Source organism: Heterocephalus glaber, unplaced genomic scaffold (genome assembly GCF_053883595.1).
Source record: "Heterocephalus glaber isolate CG9 unplaced genomic scaffold, H.glaber_assembly_v1.0 deba00001729, whole genome shotgun sequence".
Taxonomy (NCBI): Eukaryota; Metazoa; Chordata; class Mammalia; order Rodentia; family Bathyergidae; genus Heterocephalus; species Heterocephalus glaber.
The window spans coordinates 11089551-11105945 of record NW_028258440.1 but is presented as its reverse complement, the minus strand read 5'-3'; the positions used below and the strand labels follow the sequence as shown (position 1 = coordinate 11105945).

Below are 16395 nucleotides of genomic sequence, written 5' to 3'. Positions count from 1 at the left end.
CAAGAGTTTGATTGAGTTCTAGTATTTCAGTGCTTATTTTTTGTCTAGTTGATCTATTTGTGACAGTGGGGTATTGAGGTCCCCCACTGCTACTGTATTAGTGTTTATATGATTTTTCATGTCTGTTAGTATTTGTTTTATATAGTTGGGTGCACTAGTGTTTGGTGCATATATGTTTATGATTGTCATTGTTTCCTCTTGGATTCTTCCCTTTACAAGGATGTAGTGTCCTTCTGTCTCTCTTATCCAGTGTTGGTTTGAAATCCACTTGATCTGCAAAGAGGATAGCTACTCCTGCTTTTTTTGGGTTTCCTATCACATGGAGTATTGTTTTCCACCTTTTAGCTTTCAGTCTATGAATTTTTTTTTAATTAAGTGTGTTTCTTGTGTGCAGCATATTGTTGGATCTTGCTTCTTGACCCATTCTGCCAGTCTATTTCTTTGGATTGGTGAATTGAGACCATTAACACTGATCGTTATAACTGATACTCATTGACTTATCATTGTCATGACTTTTTCTTTTTGTTGGATTCTTCCCCTTTGCATTTAATTATTTCTTGTTGTGCCTGATGGATTCACTCTGCAGGGCTTCCTGGGGTTTTGTGATCCTTGTTGTCCTTTTCTAGGATATTGTCTAAAATTTTTTGGAGTGCTGGTTTGGTATTCATGAAGTTCCTAAGGTGGTCTTTGTCATGAAAGTATCTTAATTCTTCATCAATTTTCAAAGGTATTTTACAGGGTACATCAATCTGGGTTGGAGGTTGTTTTCCCTTAGGGGTTGGAATATGTTACTCCAAGTTCTTCTTGCCTTGAGGTTTTGCATTGAGAAATCTGCTGTGATTCTGATGGGCTTTCCTTTGTATGTGATTTGTTTCTTTTCTCTAACTGCTTGTAGAACTTTGTTCTTCTGTTGGGTTTCTGGAATTTTAACAAGTATATGCCTACGTGTAGATTTTTTATTTGATCAAGTCTAGTTGGGGTCCTATATGCCTCCCTCATCTGTATGTCAAGTTCTTTTCCCTTTCTTGGGAAATTTTTTGCCATTACTTCTGTGAACAGTTTTTTTATGTCGTATTCACTCTCTCCTCTTTCTTCATTGACTCCAATCAGTCTCATGTTATTCTTCTTTGCATCATCTAGCAGCTGCTGGATTGATTTCTCATGGTCCCTTACAATTTTGAAGCAATTTTTCTTTTCCTGGTCACTAACTGCAATCTTATCTTGTATATCTGAAATTCTGTCCTCATGTTGGCTCACTCTGCTGTCTAGACTTTCAATGGAGTTTTTAATCTCCTCAAAATCTGTTTACATCTGTTTTATGGGTTCCATTTGTTTCCTATATTGGGATTCCATCATGTTCCTGAGCTCCTCTTTAGATTCATCAAACTTGTCTTGCACTTTGGGCACAATCTCTGGTGTTATCTGAGATATTATTTCTTATTTCATTTTTTCCAGATCCTCTTTCGTTGTCAGTTCAGGGAGTCCAGGTGGTTGAGTATGAGAGTGTTCCATCTCCTTTCCCTTTGCGGTTGCTGTAGGTGATCTGGAAGTCTGGTTTTGACACTTGTTTACGTGTCTTCTCATTTTGACTGTGGTGGGTGGTGTGCTGCTGTCACCCTCCCTGGCTCACCTCCTCTGTGGTGGGAGTGGTACTAAGGCAGCCCAGAAGCGTCCTCCTCTGTACTGGGAATGGTGGTTCATTGGCTCAGAAGCCTCCTCTTCTGTAGCTTTAAGAACTTCACATGAAAGCTATCCTAGATGGATTAGATGTTCAGCTGTCTAAAGCCTGAGGTAGACAGACTTAGAACCCTTATTGTTTTGGATGAATAAAGTGTACCAGATTATGGTAAAAGCCACTTTTAGATAGAAAGATGAATGAATCAAGCCAAAGGAAAATATACTACTAGCTATGGCAAGAAGAAAAACTTAGTTTAATATTAGCTTTAATAGTTATATAAATTTTGGCACTCTCATTTCAGATGCTTCAAGTATTCATGTAAATCCTCTTCATCAGAACTCTATTGCTAATTTTGAACCAAAAAGCTGCAGAGAACCAATTACTTGCTTTATTTGGAAAAATATTAGATATTTATTCTTAGATATTTTGATAGTTATTCTCTATGTGGCAGGTTGAATTTGGTAGGTGAGATGAGTAGTTTTCATACTAACAACAACTCAAGAGGATTACAGCAGCTGGGTGTGGTGGCACGTGCCTGAGGCAGGAGGATAACCACAAGTTCAAGACGAGCCTGGGTTACATAGTGAGTTCAAGGCCAGCCTGGACTACATCGCAAGACCCTGTCTCAAGATTACAATTTCCAGCACATTACAAGGTCATGCTTCTCTTTCTTAATGCAGAAATCCTCATTAATACCCACAAGAGTTTTAAAACTGAAAAAGGTGGGACCCAGACTAATGCATTTCCTTGAAAGATGTATCCGAGTTATTCATTCACTCATTAAATATTTGTTATGGACCTACTATGTGTAAGAAATGAGAGCTGACACAGAAAAAAAAGAAACACTATCATAATACTTGGGTGCTGTGCTCTCCTAGCCAAAAAAACCCCTCTTTTAAACATCATTGAATTTCCTTTTAGGAATACCTTGCATAAATGAGTTAGTTAATTGATTAATTACAAAATAAGTATGTATACTCTTCTTCACACTGTTTTAAAGTTAGTGGAGGAACTGGAGAAGGTTAACAATATGTGTTAGTTTCTCATCTAAAGCCATTTATGTGTACAGGAAAAACCCACCATTCTTGAAAGAACTGGAAAGCAAAATAAAATAAAATAAAATAAAATATAATCAAGTGCTAATTGGGCAGTGTAGACACTGTTGAAATTCAGATTGAAGGGCTGAGTTATACAGAAAGATTTTATGAAAGATAAAGACATTGAAGAAAGTGATAGCTTTAAATTTTTATTGTAGTTGGAATTTAATTCCAATATCACAAATGGCAAATGGCAATAGAGTAATCTCTTACTATTTGAAATAATAGTACCATCTAACAAATTGAACACATTGATGTCACTGTATTTTTTGGTATGGAAAGACATTCATAATACATCAAGTGTAAATAGCACAGTATAGAACAGCATTGTATAATGTGACTCCATTCCTAGAGAATTAAAATGTATGATATACATGGAAAAAGTCTAAAAGCATAAACACTAAAACATTAATGGTGGTTTTCTATATGTGGTAGGCTTATGGTGATTTTAATTAAAAATTTTCAATATTTTTGTATTTTTCCACAAAATGTATATATTATTTGTGTAATAATTTAAAAAACATTGTTTTCATAAAATCCAGTAAAACCAATACTTTATAAAACTCACTAAAATAAACACATACACACATATCTTCGAGAAGGAATAGAAGAATGATTAAATAATTAAGCAGACAGAGTAGGTGATATATGACGACTGACTAAAAAATTGGCTGTGCTTTGGCTTAGTTATCTACGATGGGCATATGATCCAAGTCTATACAATTATAAAATTAATTGGAAAAGGGCCAGGGATTTAGCTCAGTAGTTCCACTGCCTGCCTGGCAAGCACAAGGTCCCAAGTTCGATCCCTGGTACCAAAAAAAAAAATTGAAAATCAGATTTGCTCACAAATTTTAAACAATCAAGTGGAGTTGAAGATTTGTCTTTTAAGATTGAGAAGTACATTTAGAATAAATAAAAGTGAGGTAGAGCTACCACAGAGGACAAAAATAAATAAACAGCAAAAGGAATTAATTATGGTAGAGAGGCTATAAATTGAAAGAATGATTTAGATAAACTAATGGAAGGTTTATTAAAGTTTGTTAAGAAAATGGTAGAAATGTTAAGGATCTGTGATATTCAACATACTCCACAGACCTAATCCCATCCACTGCAGCCCACAGAGCTGGGCCTAGAGGCTCTGTGGTGGGCTAGGTTAACCCTTTATTTGCTGGACTTTGGGCAGGTTATGGGAGATACACTCTGAGAGAGGTTGGAGAGTTAGGAAGGAATTCAGAGGGCTCTGGGCAAAAGTTATTTTATCAATCAGAAAGGAAACATTTCAAGCTTATGATAACATTGATGACTAACACATATGGGCTAAAATTCACCTGGATGTACCTATCTTCTGGGATACATTTCAAAGAAGTTGTCCAGGCAGAGTCAGAATGTGTAGATAGAGTACAGTGTTGCAACACCCTTAGGGATTTGTAAAGGCAAATGAAATCTTTAGATAACCAAAGAAGGATTATTATTATTACTATTAGTTAATTAATTAATTTTACCTCGAGGGCTGTTCAATGAAGCTTCTGATGCTCTCCTGCCGTCTCCACAGTGACTCTGATCAAAGGGAAGGCACTGATCACCGGTTCCTGCCACCACTTCAAAATTCTTGGACAGATCTTTTGTTTCTACCAGAGATTTCAACCTATAGACTTTTCGAGTATTGGTGTCTGATAGATAGAGTGATTCAGACACAGGGTCCATAGCCAGAAAGTATTTGTGAGCTGGGCTTGTGCTAAGGAAGAGAAAAGTAAAGTTATTCTGAGCAATTTATTCAACATGCACCCCCCCGGGGCCTGCCTTATGTCACACATGGAAAATTCTCTTAACAGATAAAAGAATTCACGTATCTTCCTGTTTATACACCAATGGGACAGCCACTTCTTTTTCTCATAATGGGTCTAAGTCTGAAAAAATCCAATGTGTACTGCTAACTGAAATGATGCTGACATTTAAATACTATTCGAGGGTAGAAAAAATAGAGAACAAAAAAATCCCAGGAGATAACTTTTCTCATACTTTTCATACCCTGTTAACTAACTACCAACTGGATGACTGCCTGAATGTCATACAGTCACCTAGAAACACGAGTTATTTTCTTTTTTTACCTTTGCCATTCCTCATAAACCTACTTCTCCTCTGGGTTTTCTTCCTTATTTGGGGACCTAGAATCCTCCTATTGTCAACAAATAGACATGCCAAAAGTTAGCAGTGTGTTGATGAGGAAGAATCATGCTAGAGACACACTGCCATATTTTTCATCTCCAAGCTTCCCTTTTTTCAGTTGACCCTTACTTCTCTAATCTATTTCTCTTCTTTCAGGATATAAAATAATTGATTATATTTAACTTTTTAAAGTTAGAATGATAATTATATAAGTGTATAGTCATATACCCATACCTCCTAAAATTGACATCAAAGTTACCTTGACTAGATTTTGGCATTGTTGAAACTCTTCAATTACATATTCTCAGAGAAGTTCATGTTATTTTCACTTAGTTGCTAAGTTACCTAGGCTGAGCTTGAACTTGTGATCCTCTTGCCTCAGCTCCCACAGTGCTAGGATTACAGGCATATGTCACTGAGCTTGGCTTAATTTAATTCTTTTCAATGGCTTCTGTAACTTTAGCTTTGGGGATATTTTACTTGAATCTAAGGTTCGTGTACTACTGACATTATTCAAGCCCAAAACCTGGAAATCCTGAGTCCTTTTCTCTTTACGTGTGACTATGTATGTATGCTAGCTCTCATAGTTATTCTCCTCTTCCATTCCTTCTACCATTACATTAATTCTTTCATCATCTCTGTCCTGGAATATGTTCTATAGTTTGGCACATAGAAAATGTTTTTGAGATCTTAATCCTACTTATCTATACTCCCTGTAAGACTATTCTGATCACTTGGCTATCATTTTTAAAAGCCTTGTAATGTTCCTTCGTGTGGTATACAAGCCTCTCTTTGCTTAATTCATCCTCAAATGCCTTTTTGAGGTTTTAGTCAGGCACTATGCTTAAGGGGATTACATGTATGAAATTTTTTGTTTATGTGTCTGTATCCCCTTCAGTAAACCGTGAGAGCTTGGAGGACAGCAACGTTTCCTTGTTAATCTCTAATATCCTCAATGCCCAGAGCTCCACTTAGCGCACAGTTGCCTAAGCCAGAAACTGGAAGCTGTTCTTTTTCAACTCCTTCTTTCCAACATTCCTTACACCCAGTGAAACAACATGTTTTATTTTTTTTTAATTCCACCTTCTAAGATCATTTCTACTCTGCTCACTGATCTTTATCTCTGATGTCAGTAGTCCAAGGCCCCATCCTCTTTCATCTAAACTCCTTCCTTGGTATCTTTTCTGCATTAGATGTTTATAAATTCATTTTAAGAAAGCATTTACTAAGTGCCTATAATGTGCCCAAGATCTGTGGTATGGTCTAGAGACTCATGTGCAAGATAAAGCTTCATTCTTCATGAAACTCGCAGTCTAGTGGGGGAGATAGATAAATAAAAAGGGGATGACTCATAAGTCCAAGTATTACAATAGAAAAGGTAGAGGGAGAGAAATGAGTAGAAAGATTTGTGAAATAGCAGCATTTTTTACATTTATTATCATTTAAAAATCTATTGCTCCAAATAAAAGATAGATAATAGGAAATAAGGATAGAGATTTTTTGCAAATGGTAAGGGAGTCAACAGATGGAGGGAGTTGAGGGAAGGAGGAGGGGAAGAGGATGTAGAAAGAATTAAGATGTAATATGTACACATAGCAACTCCCCACAGTGAAGGTAAACATGCACTGAAAACATGCACTAATAAAAATTAAAATTTAAATGGAATTATTGCTCCAATCCAGGACACCAAATTATATCTAATCACATTTTCTTCTTATGGTCTTCCGTGCTGTGATAGCCTTTCGTACTTTTCTTGGTTTTGATGACCTTAACAGTTTTAGGGAGTACTGTTCAGATGTCTCTCTACTCTAGATAAGTGTGTCTGATGAGTACCATTTTGATCAAGTCATATTAAGGGTACAAATTATCAACATGACTATCACTGATGTGGTGGACCTTGATCTAGCTGAGACAATATTTCTTTCTAGCATTATGAGATGATCCAGATTCATTTTGTATATTCCTTGCCCCAATCCTAGAATCAACTATTTCTCCAAGGACCCTTTATTCCTTTTATTGAAAAATTGTACCAGTAATCTGGGTGCTGGGAATAAGCAGTATTTCTCTCTCTCTCTCTCTCTCTCTCTCTCTCTCTCTCTCCTTCATTCTCTCCAACTACACTGTGAACTCTTTGCAACAAGGGACTATATTCTCTCTGTCTTTTGGTCCAAATAGAGTGCCTAACAGGATTGGTGTTTAGTAAGTGTTGAACTAAACTGGCATGAACTAAGACATAAAAGATTTCAGGCCTTGACTACTTAGTGAAGGAAAATGGAAGGAAAGTGGGTCATCAGAATAAAGATACATTTAAGAGTGGCATGTTGTTCACTATATTTACCCTCTAAGCATATTTATGCATGTTAATAATTATAATAATAAGGCTGGCAAATACTAAATTGAGACTCAGTTTACAGCTTTCATTAGAAAAAAATCAGGTCCAATCAGAATATTTGATTTTTTTTCTACTTACCTGCATTGAGATAAGATTATCTGGTAGATTCCAGGGACTTCTTCAACCCTGGAACCACCATGTTAGATGCTGTACATAAGCGGTAAAGGGCCTCAACACACTCCAGCAATGAATTGGCAATTTTACTAAACAAGGCATCTCTGTAGTAAAGACTTCTTAAATAGTGGTTTGAGTGAAAGTTTTTTACATATTTCATTCAATTTTTACCTTCAGAACAAAATTTCCCCAATGTGTTTAGATCTTTCTAGAACAAAGAAGGGGCTGCACCCCCCCCCCCCCAAAAAAAACCCCCTGCAATACTTTGTAGCCAGCTTGTGCAGTTTCAACTGAGTCAGATTAATCATGCTTTGCTTAGGAAGAGTCCATGGGCTATTTTTCCAAGAGAAATGTTATCCACACAAAAGTACTTTGGAATGCATTGCATTCATTCATTATTGAATATTTCCAATGTGCCTGTGAGGAAAGTTAGAATTAGCATTCTTCTCAAATCTCAGCTGGGGAAATCCATACACTAGAGGGCTTGCCCAGGGTCACTAACAAGTCTGGGCCTTACCAAGATTAGATTAGATCATATGTGACTATGTGTGCAAAATACCATCAGAATGTTCTTGTTCTGAAAGTGGAAAAAAATCGGTGTTGCTGCCTTCTGAGTTACATGCTTTATTTTGTTCAGCAATCTTTTTCTCAAATTTTTTGTACTGGCTTTTAGAAAATGGAACAGCCTGACATACCAAATCAAACCTGATTAATGTTATTTTCTTGACAGCCAACAGTCAGGAACGTCCCCTATATTGGTATGTAATTTCTTGCTATTTCATGCCATTTCCCAAGTGCACTTCAGCTCTTTTGAGACTGATTTCTTTCTACTTTTTGAAAATATGCCACACCTGAGAAAGAAAAACCACTGTACTACATTCCAATTTTCCAATTTGCTTTAATCCCTCGTGTCTAAATTTATATTGCAATTTGAAATATGTGAAGTTTTTTATATATATAATTTGGGTGTTAGACTTGCTGTCAACTTCTGGTTAGTTTTATATTCAAACAGTGCCCTTGAAGTTAGCAAAGACTACTTCTTGCATGCTAGTTAAAAAATCACGTGGATTATTAAATGGATAATTAATGCTTATAATTAATACTGTGCAACTCTTTAACAGTAAGCAATTTGACAACTAGCTTAATTTGCTTAAGGAATCAGTTATGTCAAAGTAGTAAGGGTGATCTTGTGCTTTGGAATTTAGAAAGTGTTAGGTCCCAAATGCAGTCCAAATTAAAAATCCTATTGGTACCATTTTTATGACAATTGCCATTTGGAAGTGCACAAATTTAATATTCTTCTTTCAATTTCAAGAATTTAGAAAGTTTTGACAACTGTAATGTATAAATAAATTGAATAGAAATACTCGTTATGATGAATTGTAGAGCAATGTGTGGCAGTGTCATTAAACAGTAAATGGTCAGTGTAGACTGTTCTACTACTATTTTTTGGTAGGAAGAAATAGAAACCATGAGGTTACAGCAAAGAAAAAATAAAATATCTTATTAAAGAAGGTCATAATTGTCACTTTCAGTACACTTGTCAACTATGTTCTTGGACCTAGAAAGATTGCTGTATTACTTCTCTACCTGCAACTTGAAAACATCAAATCTTTTGAACTTATGGACTCATTTGTGATGTCACCTTTGGGAAACATGATGAGACTTACAGCCTTGCTTTCCCATGGAGTACTGAACTGCCAGCTTTCACTTGTTTTCTTTTCCTTACGTGCTATTCCTCCAGGAGAGGCATTCCTCTTCTTTTGGAAGACACTTACCTGCATCATAATTTCCAAATTGACTTTCACAGTATTTCTTTAACCTCATTTAAGAAGCAACATTTCCCTGTTAGCACATCTTTAGGAGGTAAACTCCTAGGTGAAGAAGGGACAGAGGGAGCATCCCATGTGATTTGCTTACCTGTGTCTGGTATCTCTGTTTCTAGGGTGCACAAGGTATCCACGAGTGGCAAGTAAAAGCAAATAGAGAGTCATCAGTATCATTCAACAAATCAAATCTAACCAGACACACCAGTTCCTAATTCACTTTGCTGCAATTAGAGAGACTCCACAGGGACCATTTTGTTGACTGTGTAACCAAAGTCAATTCAATCTCTCCAGGCTTCTCCTCCTAAGATGGTGTAAAGCTTGTTGTATGTCTTGCTTGGTGGGTAGGCCTAACTCTAAGGCAAGTTTTTCAAAAGGTTTTGCCTGGATCATCTTCATCAGAGTCATTTGAGTTCTTGCCCATGTGCAGTTTCCTGGTGCTCTCCCCATCCCTAAATCAGAATCCTGATATAGGGGTGGGGGTTTGTGGATTTCATTTCGTTTTATTTATTTATTCTTTTTTGTGGATTTTATTTTTAACAAACTCAGCTGATGATTCGATACAGAATAAGATTCACCATAAGAACCACTGGGCTAGGAGTTGAAGAAACACTCCCTTCAAATGATCTGATTACTCTAAGTTCTGTTTTGACAGACACTCTATTAAAACATAAAATCACTGTTTTGTTGGACAGTCCTGTATTGGACAGACATTCTAACCCTAACCTTAAGTCACTTACCTGATCTCAGGGATAAGATAGGGATATTTATTGTGCATATTCCTTAACAATATTAGAAAGCTTCTCAACAAGTTTGAAAATATGAAGGTTTTTTCTTAGACTATGACAGAATGTCCCTGGCATCAAATCTGCTGCATTAAAACAGCTTCAATAAAGCATCAACTACATCAACCCTTAAAGCCTAGTGTCTTCCAGCCATCCATGTTCCAAGGGTGCAACTAGGGTGGGCAAAACAGGATTGTCAGCCCAGAAAAGCAGAACATTTTGGCAGCCCCTGATCTGTGAGCCTCTTGGCAAGGAGTATTGCCTAGGGCGGTTCACTCTGTGACATGATAAAGGCTTTTCACACGGGGGGCAATCTGTGTACAGGCCTGACTTTGGGTCAAATCTGCCTGGAATTAAAAGGCTATAATCATCTCTGAAATAGTCATTTTAATTTTAAAAATCATTTTAAATCTGGGCTTTGTGTCATTTTGAAAACACAAAGATAATAAACCTTTTTTTCTAAACTAGAAAACAGTTTTACTCTTTGGAATGTCAGGGAAGAAGAAAAGATACAAAATTCTTTCATTTGAACCATCTGCTAAAATGGATTCAACTCTTTTGAAAAAGAACCTTTCTGGGATTTTCCCAGCTGGGCCACAGATCAGGGTCCACTGACTTTTCTCTTTCCTTGTCTCATCTCAAAAGGGTAGGTATCTTGTGGGCTGCCACAAGGTCAACCAGTAAGAATGCTGAGATCTGATTAGAAACCTGCCCTCAGGCATTTGCACTTTTTTCAGTTTCTTTATCTCTTACACACTTGCCGGCTTTTGTGCCTCTAAATTATAGGGTGAGTGTACTTGAGGCTGGCTCTCATCACTGTAGCACAATTGATTCTCCTGGAGGAAGTTTAGCTGTGAAAATGCTAGAAAGACTCATTCTGTGGCTACAAAGGGTTTTGAAATTCTTAGGCCATGGCGAGGAGTAGGGAGGGGGTTGGTTTGATTTTCTTGCAGCTGCTTCTGATCCTGCCAATAATGTCATTGTGAATTTGGAAAGATGTCCTATATTATGCAGAGCAGCTTCTCTCATTAACATCTCAGAGGGAGGAAGTGAAAATGATGGAATTTATTTCCAGTGTGTGACCTTGTTCTGTCTCAAAATTACTTTTACTTAAGGATTTAAAATTGACCTACCACCAAAGTCAGCTTGCTGTCTAGCTAGTAACCGACTACATGCTGAGGTGCCCATGTGTGAGCTCTTCACAAGAGCTTGGGCCCCTCAGTGGGCTTAAGCACCTGGCAACTGACTGACTTGAAGGCTGCCATGAGTGAGGAGGAGAAAGGAGTGTAATTGCAAATCTTTTTAGAGCAAGAGATACTCTTAATGATAGTGTCTATGGATTGATCTTTGATTTTCTCAGGATCCAAGTGATGAAAAGGTACATCTACTCTCCTTTTTAATTTAAAAGAAATTATTGAGATACAATTGATATACCATAAAATTCACCCTTCTAAAACATATTCAACAGTTTCCAATACATTCAGAGTTGTGTAACTGTTACTATTATCCAAATCCAGAACATTTTTATTATCTTGTGAAGAAATTCAGTACTGTTCGCTAAGTCACTTCCCATTCACTCCTCCCTCAGTCCTAGGCAATTAAAAATCTGATTTCTATCTCTACAGATGTGCTTATTCTGGATATATCACATAAATGGAATCATATAATATTTGTCCTTTTTTGCCTGGCCTCTTTCATTTAATATAATGTACTATATATTAGTTTTATATTTTTGTGAGGTAAATAATGGAAAATAGGATATATGCCAATATTGGAGCCATTGTCTAGTGACTTGGCATCATGGGAGTTTGAATGGCTTGCTTGGTAATAGCAGCAATACTTTACTTGTTCTTCAAGCTCTCCTTGGCTTCTTTTCTTATTCTTGGCCAGGTATATTTGGTGGTAAGAACTGCCTTCCCTGCTTGTCTTTTCATGGTCTCCTTCCTTTGCAAACCCAGTGCTCACTCTTGCCTATCACTGACTTCTTAGGGCTTCCCACCACAGAAATGAATATCTAAGACCAACTTCCCCCATGCTCTGCCTCTATCCCTCACCCTTATCACAACTTGCCCATCTTGTGTTTCAGAGCCCTGCTTTCAGCTAGCAGTCTCTGTGAGGATCAATCTGACAAATGAATGCATGTGCGCAGACTAGTGGATGATTTTAGCTTTATTGGCCATTCTAAGAAAAACTCCTATGTTAGGATTCTAAGAGATATTATATCTTAATTCGAAGCAACACATTTTTTAACAAAGGATATTTTGGACACTGAGGGTGACCAGTGAAACTTTGGAGACTGAAGATAACCAGTGGGTGAGGTGGATAGAACTTTTGAGTATTTTTAGTATTTGTAGCACCCGAGCTGCCCCTCAGCATGCTAACTGCCCCTATATGCGTGCTATTTTAGGTCTCCTCCATTTCCAGTCCATGACAGGAGTCAAGTCCTAAGAACAATGCAAGAAATATTAACCAGTCATTGGAAAAGAAACAGTAAAATCTCAAGAGAAATTTTCATGTCACATTGACATTTGTTGAGTCCAAATTACTCAGGGTACCAAGGAGCATTTACCAGCCTCTTATTTTCTTTTCTCTTTCATTTTTAAGGTAAGGATAAAATAAATATCCGGAGAATAGCAGAATTCCAAAAAATAGCAGCATAAGGTTTTTCATAATGAATAAATCACTTCCAGTTATACTTCATGGGTTTTCTAATGGAATTGTGAAATTAGAAGATGAGAGGGGACCAAGGGGATATTATATATTTGAATTCTTGCAAAGCACTTGATATGATATCTCCTATATTACTTATATAATTATCTCTGTTAATTTAAGAAAACTGTAAAGTGGCCCTGAGCCCATGATTAATAAAAAAAAGCAATCATAATTGATGAGAAATACTTTAAGGACTCAAGAATGCTTGAACTGAAGAAGAAAAAGCTTAAGAATTTATGATGTCTTTTTTCTCACTTGTGAATGTTTGTCCAGTGAAAGGGATAAGTGATTCCTGGGCTGTCTCAGACACTAACATTTGCCACTCTTATGTGGATGTTTCATGAAGGTAGATTTAAGTTGAATATAAGGGAGGGTTTTTTTTTTTAGCAGAGGCATCCAAAGGTCCAGTCAGGTTTCTTGAGAAATATTTAAAGTTCACATTATTGAAAGAGGTCAAAAAGTAGAGATGACAAACTATCAGGCATAAACTGGGAATGATACTGGACCTGATATCTTCATGGATCTTCCTAATGTTAAGCTCACATATCTGTGATATTACTTTTATGCTACTGAAATAAGTGTGTTTATGTATTTACATGTGGAGCAAATCCCTAGGAAAACGAAGACCTAAACTATCCTATATAGATCTGAATCCATTTTTAAATTTCTTCAGAGAATATATTTTTGCAAATCCTTCAAGTTTATTACTGCGCCTCAGTCTTCCACTGAAAAGAAGTACTGAGATGTACATTTATGGATAAAATCTGTAGAAAACAGGCAAAGGAGTACTGTTGATTTAAATAACAAGAAATGGTATGTCTCTTGGCAGGTAACTAAAGACAATGATATCATTGACTTTTCCTTTCTTTATTCAGCCAATCGGGGACCAACAAGAGAAAATACATGATTGGCAACTAACAAAAATGAAATTATGTTGAGGTCAGACGAAAGAAGCTCAATTGGAGATACTCTGGATCAGGAGGAATGAAATTGGAAAAATCTGTAGTCTTCCAATCTCTAAAATGCCAAGAGGAATCTGGAATTGTTAAATGTAGCCTAAATATGGAACAAAAGGAAGGAGAGAAAGACATCCATTAGGGGAAAACTTTGTGTCCTCTCAAAATGCATCAAACCTTGGGCTGAATCTACCCATCTGTGGATCTCAAAACAAGTTAAATTATATAAGACCTATAAGAGGATGAAAGAATATAAACTTAAATTCAACTTTATAGAAAAAGAAGTAGAGTACAAAGTAATTACATTACATGATGGATATAATATGATAGCAGGTCAAAATCTAGAAGGTCCTCAATAATAACCTGTTTTCTATAAAAACCTGTTAACACTATTGCTCCTCTGTTCACAATTTTGAATAACCAATAAAAGTGACTATATTAGTCTGTGTTTCCAGGGAAACAGATGACTCAACCAAGTCAGATGACTAATTACATAGTGCTAGGAGCAATTAAATTAACTGATCTTAACAACAAAAACAAAACTGGTACAAAATGAAGTTTCTATCTAAACACAGCAAAATTCAGTAACATGGTTCTTAAGATAGCATGACCTTATTAAATCAACTTGTTCTTCCCTAGGAAGTTTTAATCTGGAAAAGTTAAAAAGCAAATATATAAATCCACCAATTGTCTTTGAAAGATTCAATATACACACATAAGTTACTGGTCAGGATAGATGGTTTTTGAAAAAAGTGAATCTAATAAGAGCTACATTAATTTCTGGGTGAACATGACAAATGTGTGCTGACATAAATTGGTCTGATGATCTTGACTATATAGTCAAGTAGGGAGTTATCTATCAATTAGATCGAAATGATCATGTGTATCCAATCAGCTTATTTCTTAGACAGCCAATCACAGCAGTTTTGGAGTAGAGAAGAGAGAATTGTTTTTCTCATTGAATTTAATTCGAGAGATCCTAACCATGAGTCGGTGATAGGACTTTGGTATAGGGACAGGCTGCTGGTGCAATTGGGCGGGATCAAAGGAGGGAAAAATGTGATCACTTTAATCATATGTGAAATTTTGAGTGATTATTTGTTTGCGTAATTTTTTTTTCAGGGAGAAGGCGCATACCTTAAATAGATTCGCAAAGACATCTGGGGCTAATAAAAAATGTAAGCAAAATTATTGAAAAAAATTATAGGTCATAAAAGGCAGCCAGCGAGATGTAGACTAAGTTGGAAAGCCTGGGTGTATGAATTCATGCTGTGTATGGGCCTCTGTGTCTGACGATCTATGACAATGAGAGAAAATGGTGTTATGGTTTAAGAATGAATAGAGGCATTAAACAATATTCCAAACTGTCAGAAAACTAATTTTTCTTTATAAAGAGATAATCACTTTGCAACTAAGGTTCAAGTTATTCTACTTTATACTTCAAATAACTTTGCGTTGAAGGTCATAAGGTACTTCAGACTAAAATGCAAATTTGTAAATGGTTAAGGATCCTTGACCAAGAGAAAAGCTCATTAATGAATGACAATTGTTCCACCTTAGGTAAATTTACATTTAAATTACCAAGGGTAGGACTAAATTTAGCTGGTGCTTCTTTATATTATTTTTATAGATAATTTCACTATTTTTCCTTTGAGGAGTCAGGCATTTAGGGATTGGCTATACAGATGTCATAAGGTTAATTCCATGAGCTCAATGAAGACAAGATCTTTGCTTGACAACCAGTATCTGCATGACTGAAAATGTTCAGATGTCAACTGAATTGCTCAGTGCTTCCATCCGTGTTTGGCATCATGTAGATGTTCTAAACACCCTAAGGGTTTTGAAAACAATGTAAAATGTATAAATCATTTCCAAATCCAGGCATATAAGCATCTGGGCCTTGTTGACTTTCCAGTAAGTAGGTGCCCAAAGAAATATATTACTGGAAATCACAAGTCCCCATGAGACGTGGCATCCTGAGGTATAAGAACACTTGATTATGGTAGGGGGCTATGATTAATAACTCTCTACACTTGCTGGTGTGTTTTGTCTTTATAAAGTCTTAACAGTATATTTTTTATTAGCCAAGGGATTTAACAGCTTTCTTCCCTATGACAGTGTTTGCAATTATAATTAAGAAATGTATTAAAGCTGGAATGAATTAATGTGAAAAATGGATTGGGGCTTGGGACAAGAAGATTTCCTCACCTTGGTGTAAAGGAATAACTCAGTCTGAGAAAAGGAGGGTAGATCCCAAATCAAACATGCCAATCTGAAAAATTTTGAGGAATGCCATCATAAATTCAAATTTCCATGCTACAGTGAACATAGGTTTTAAATAAAAATAACACAAAGTTTCTCATGTATTTTGACTGGCCTTGTGTATTAGCCAGATTTCTCTTTGTTGGGACAAGATGTTGGCATACACAGCTTAAACCAGGAAATGGTTTATTTGGCCCATGATTTCAGTCCCTATTTGGCTGGCTCCAAGGCAGAAACATCATGGTGGAAGGCTGGGGTGGAGTAAAGCTACTTATTTCATAGTGTTCAGGAATCAGAGCACAAGGGAAGAGTGCCAGTGAAGAAATACCCTCCAAAGGCATGCCCATAGTCATTCACCTCTTCCAATTGGGCCCCATTTTCTAATAGCACATTTAGCTATGAGT

At 36.5% G+C, this 16395-nt stretch overlaps 1 protein-coding gene across 5 annotated transcripts in view; it reads right to left on the bottom strand.

Moving 5' to 3' along the window:
* The window catches only part of Tenm1 (teneurin transmembrane protein 1), an 837569-nt gene that overhangs the window by 98289 nt on the left and 722885 nt on the right, over positions 1 to 16395 (bottom strand). For all 5 annotated transcript variants that reach the window (XM_087199780.1, XM_087199781.1, XM_087199782.1 and 2 more), the window contains 2 exons: positions 9371 to 9391; positions 4281 to 4513 (listed from right to left, as the gene is read on the bottom strand). In XM_087199780.1, coding sequence (XP_087055906.1) covers positions 4281 to 4513; positions 9371 to 9391 — 254 coding nt within the window. The remainder of the gene's footprint in view (positions 1 to 4280; positions 4514 to 9370; positions 9392 to 16395) is intronic.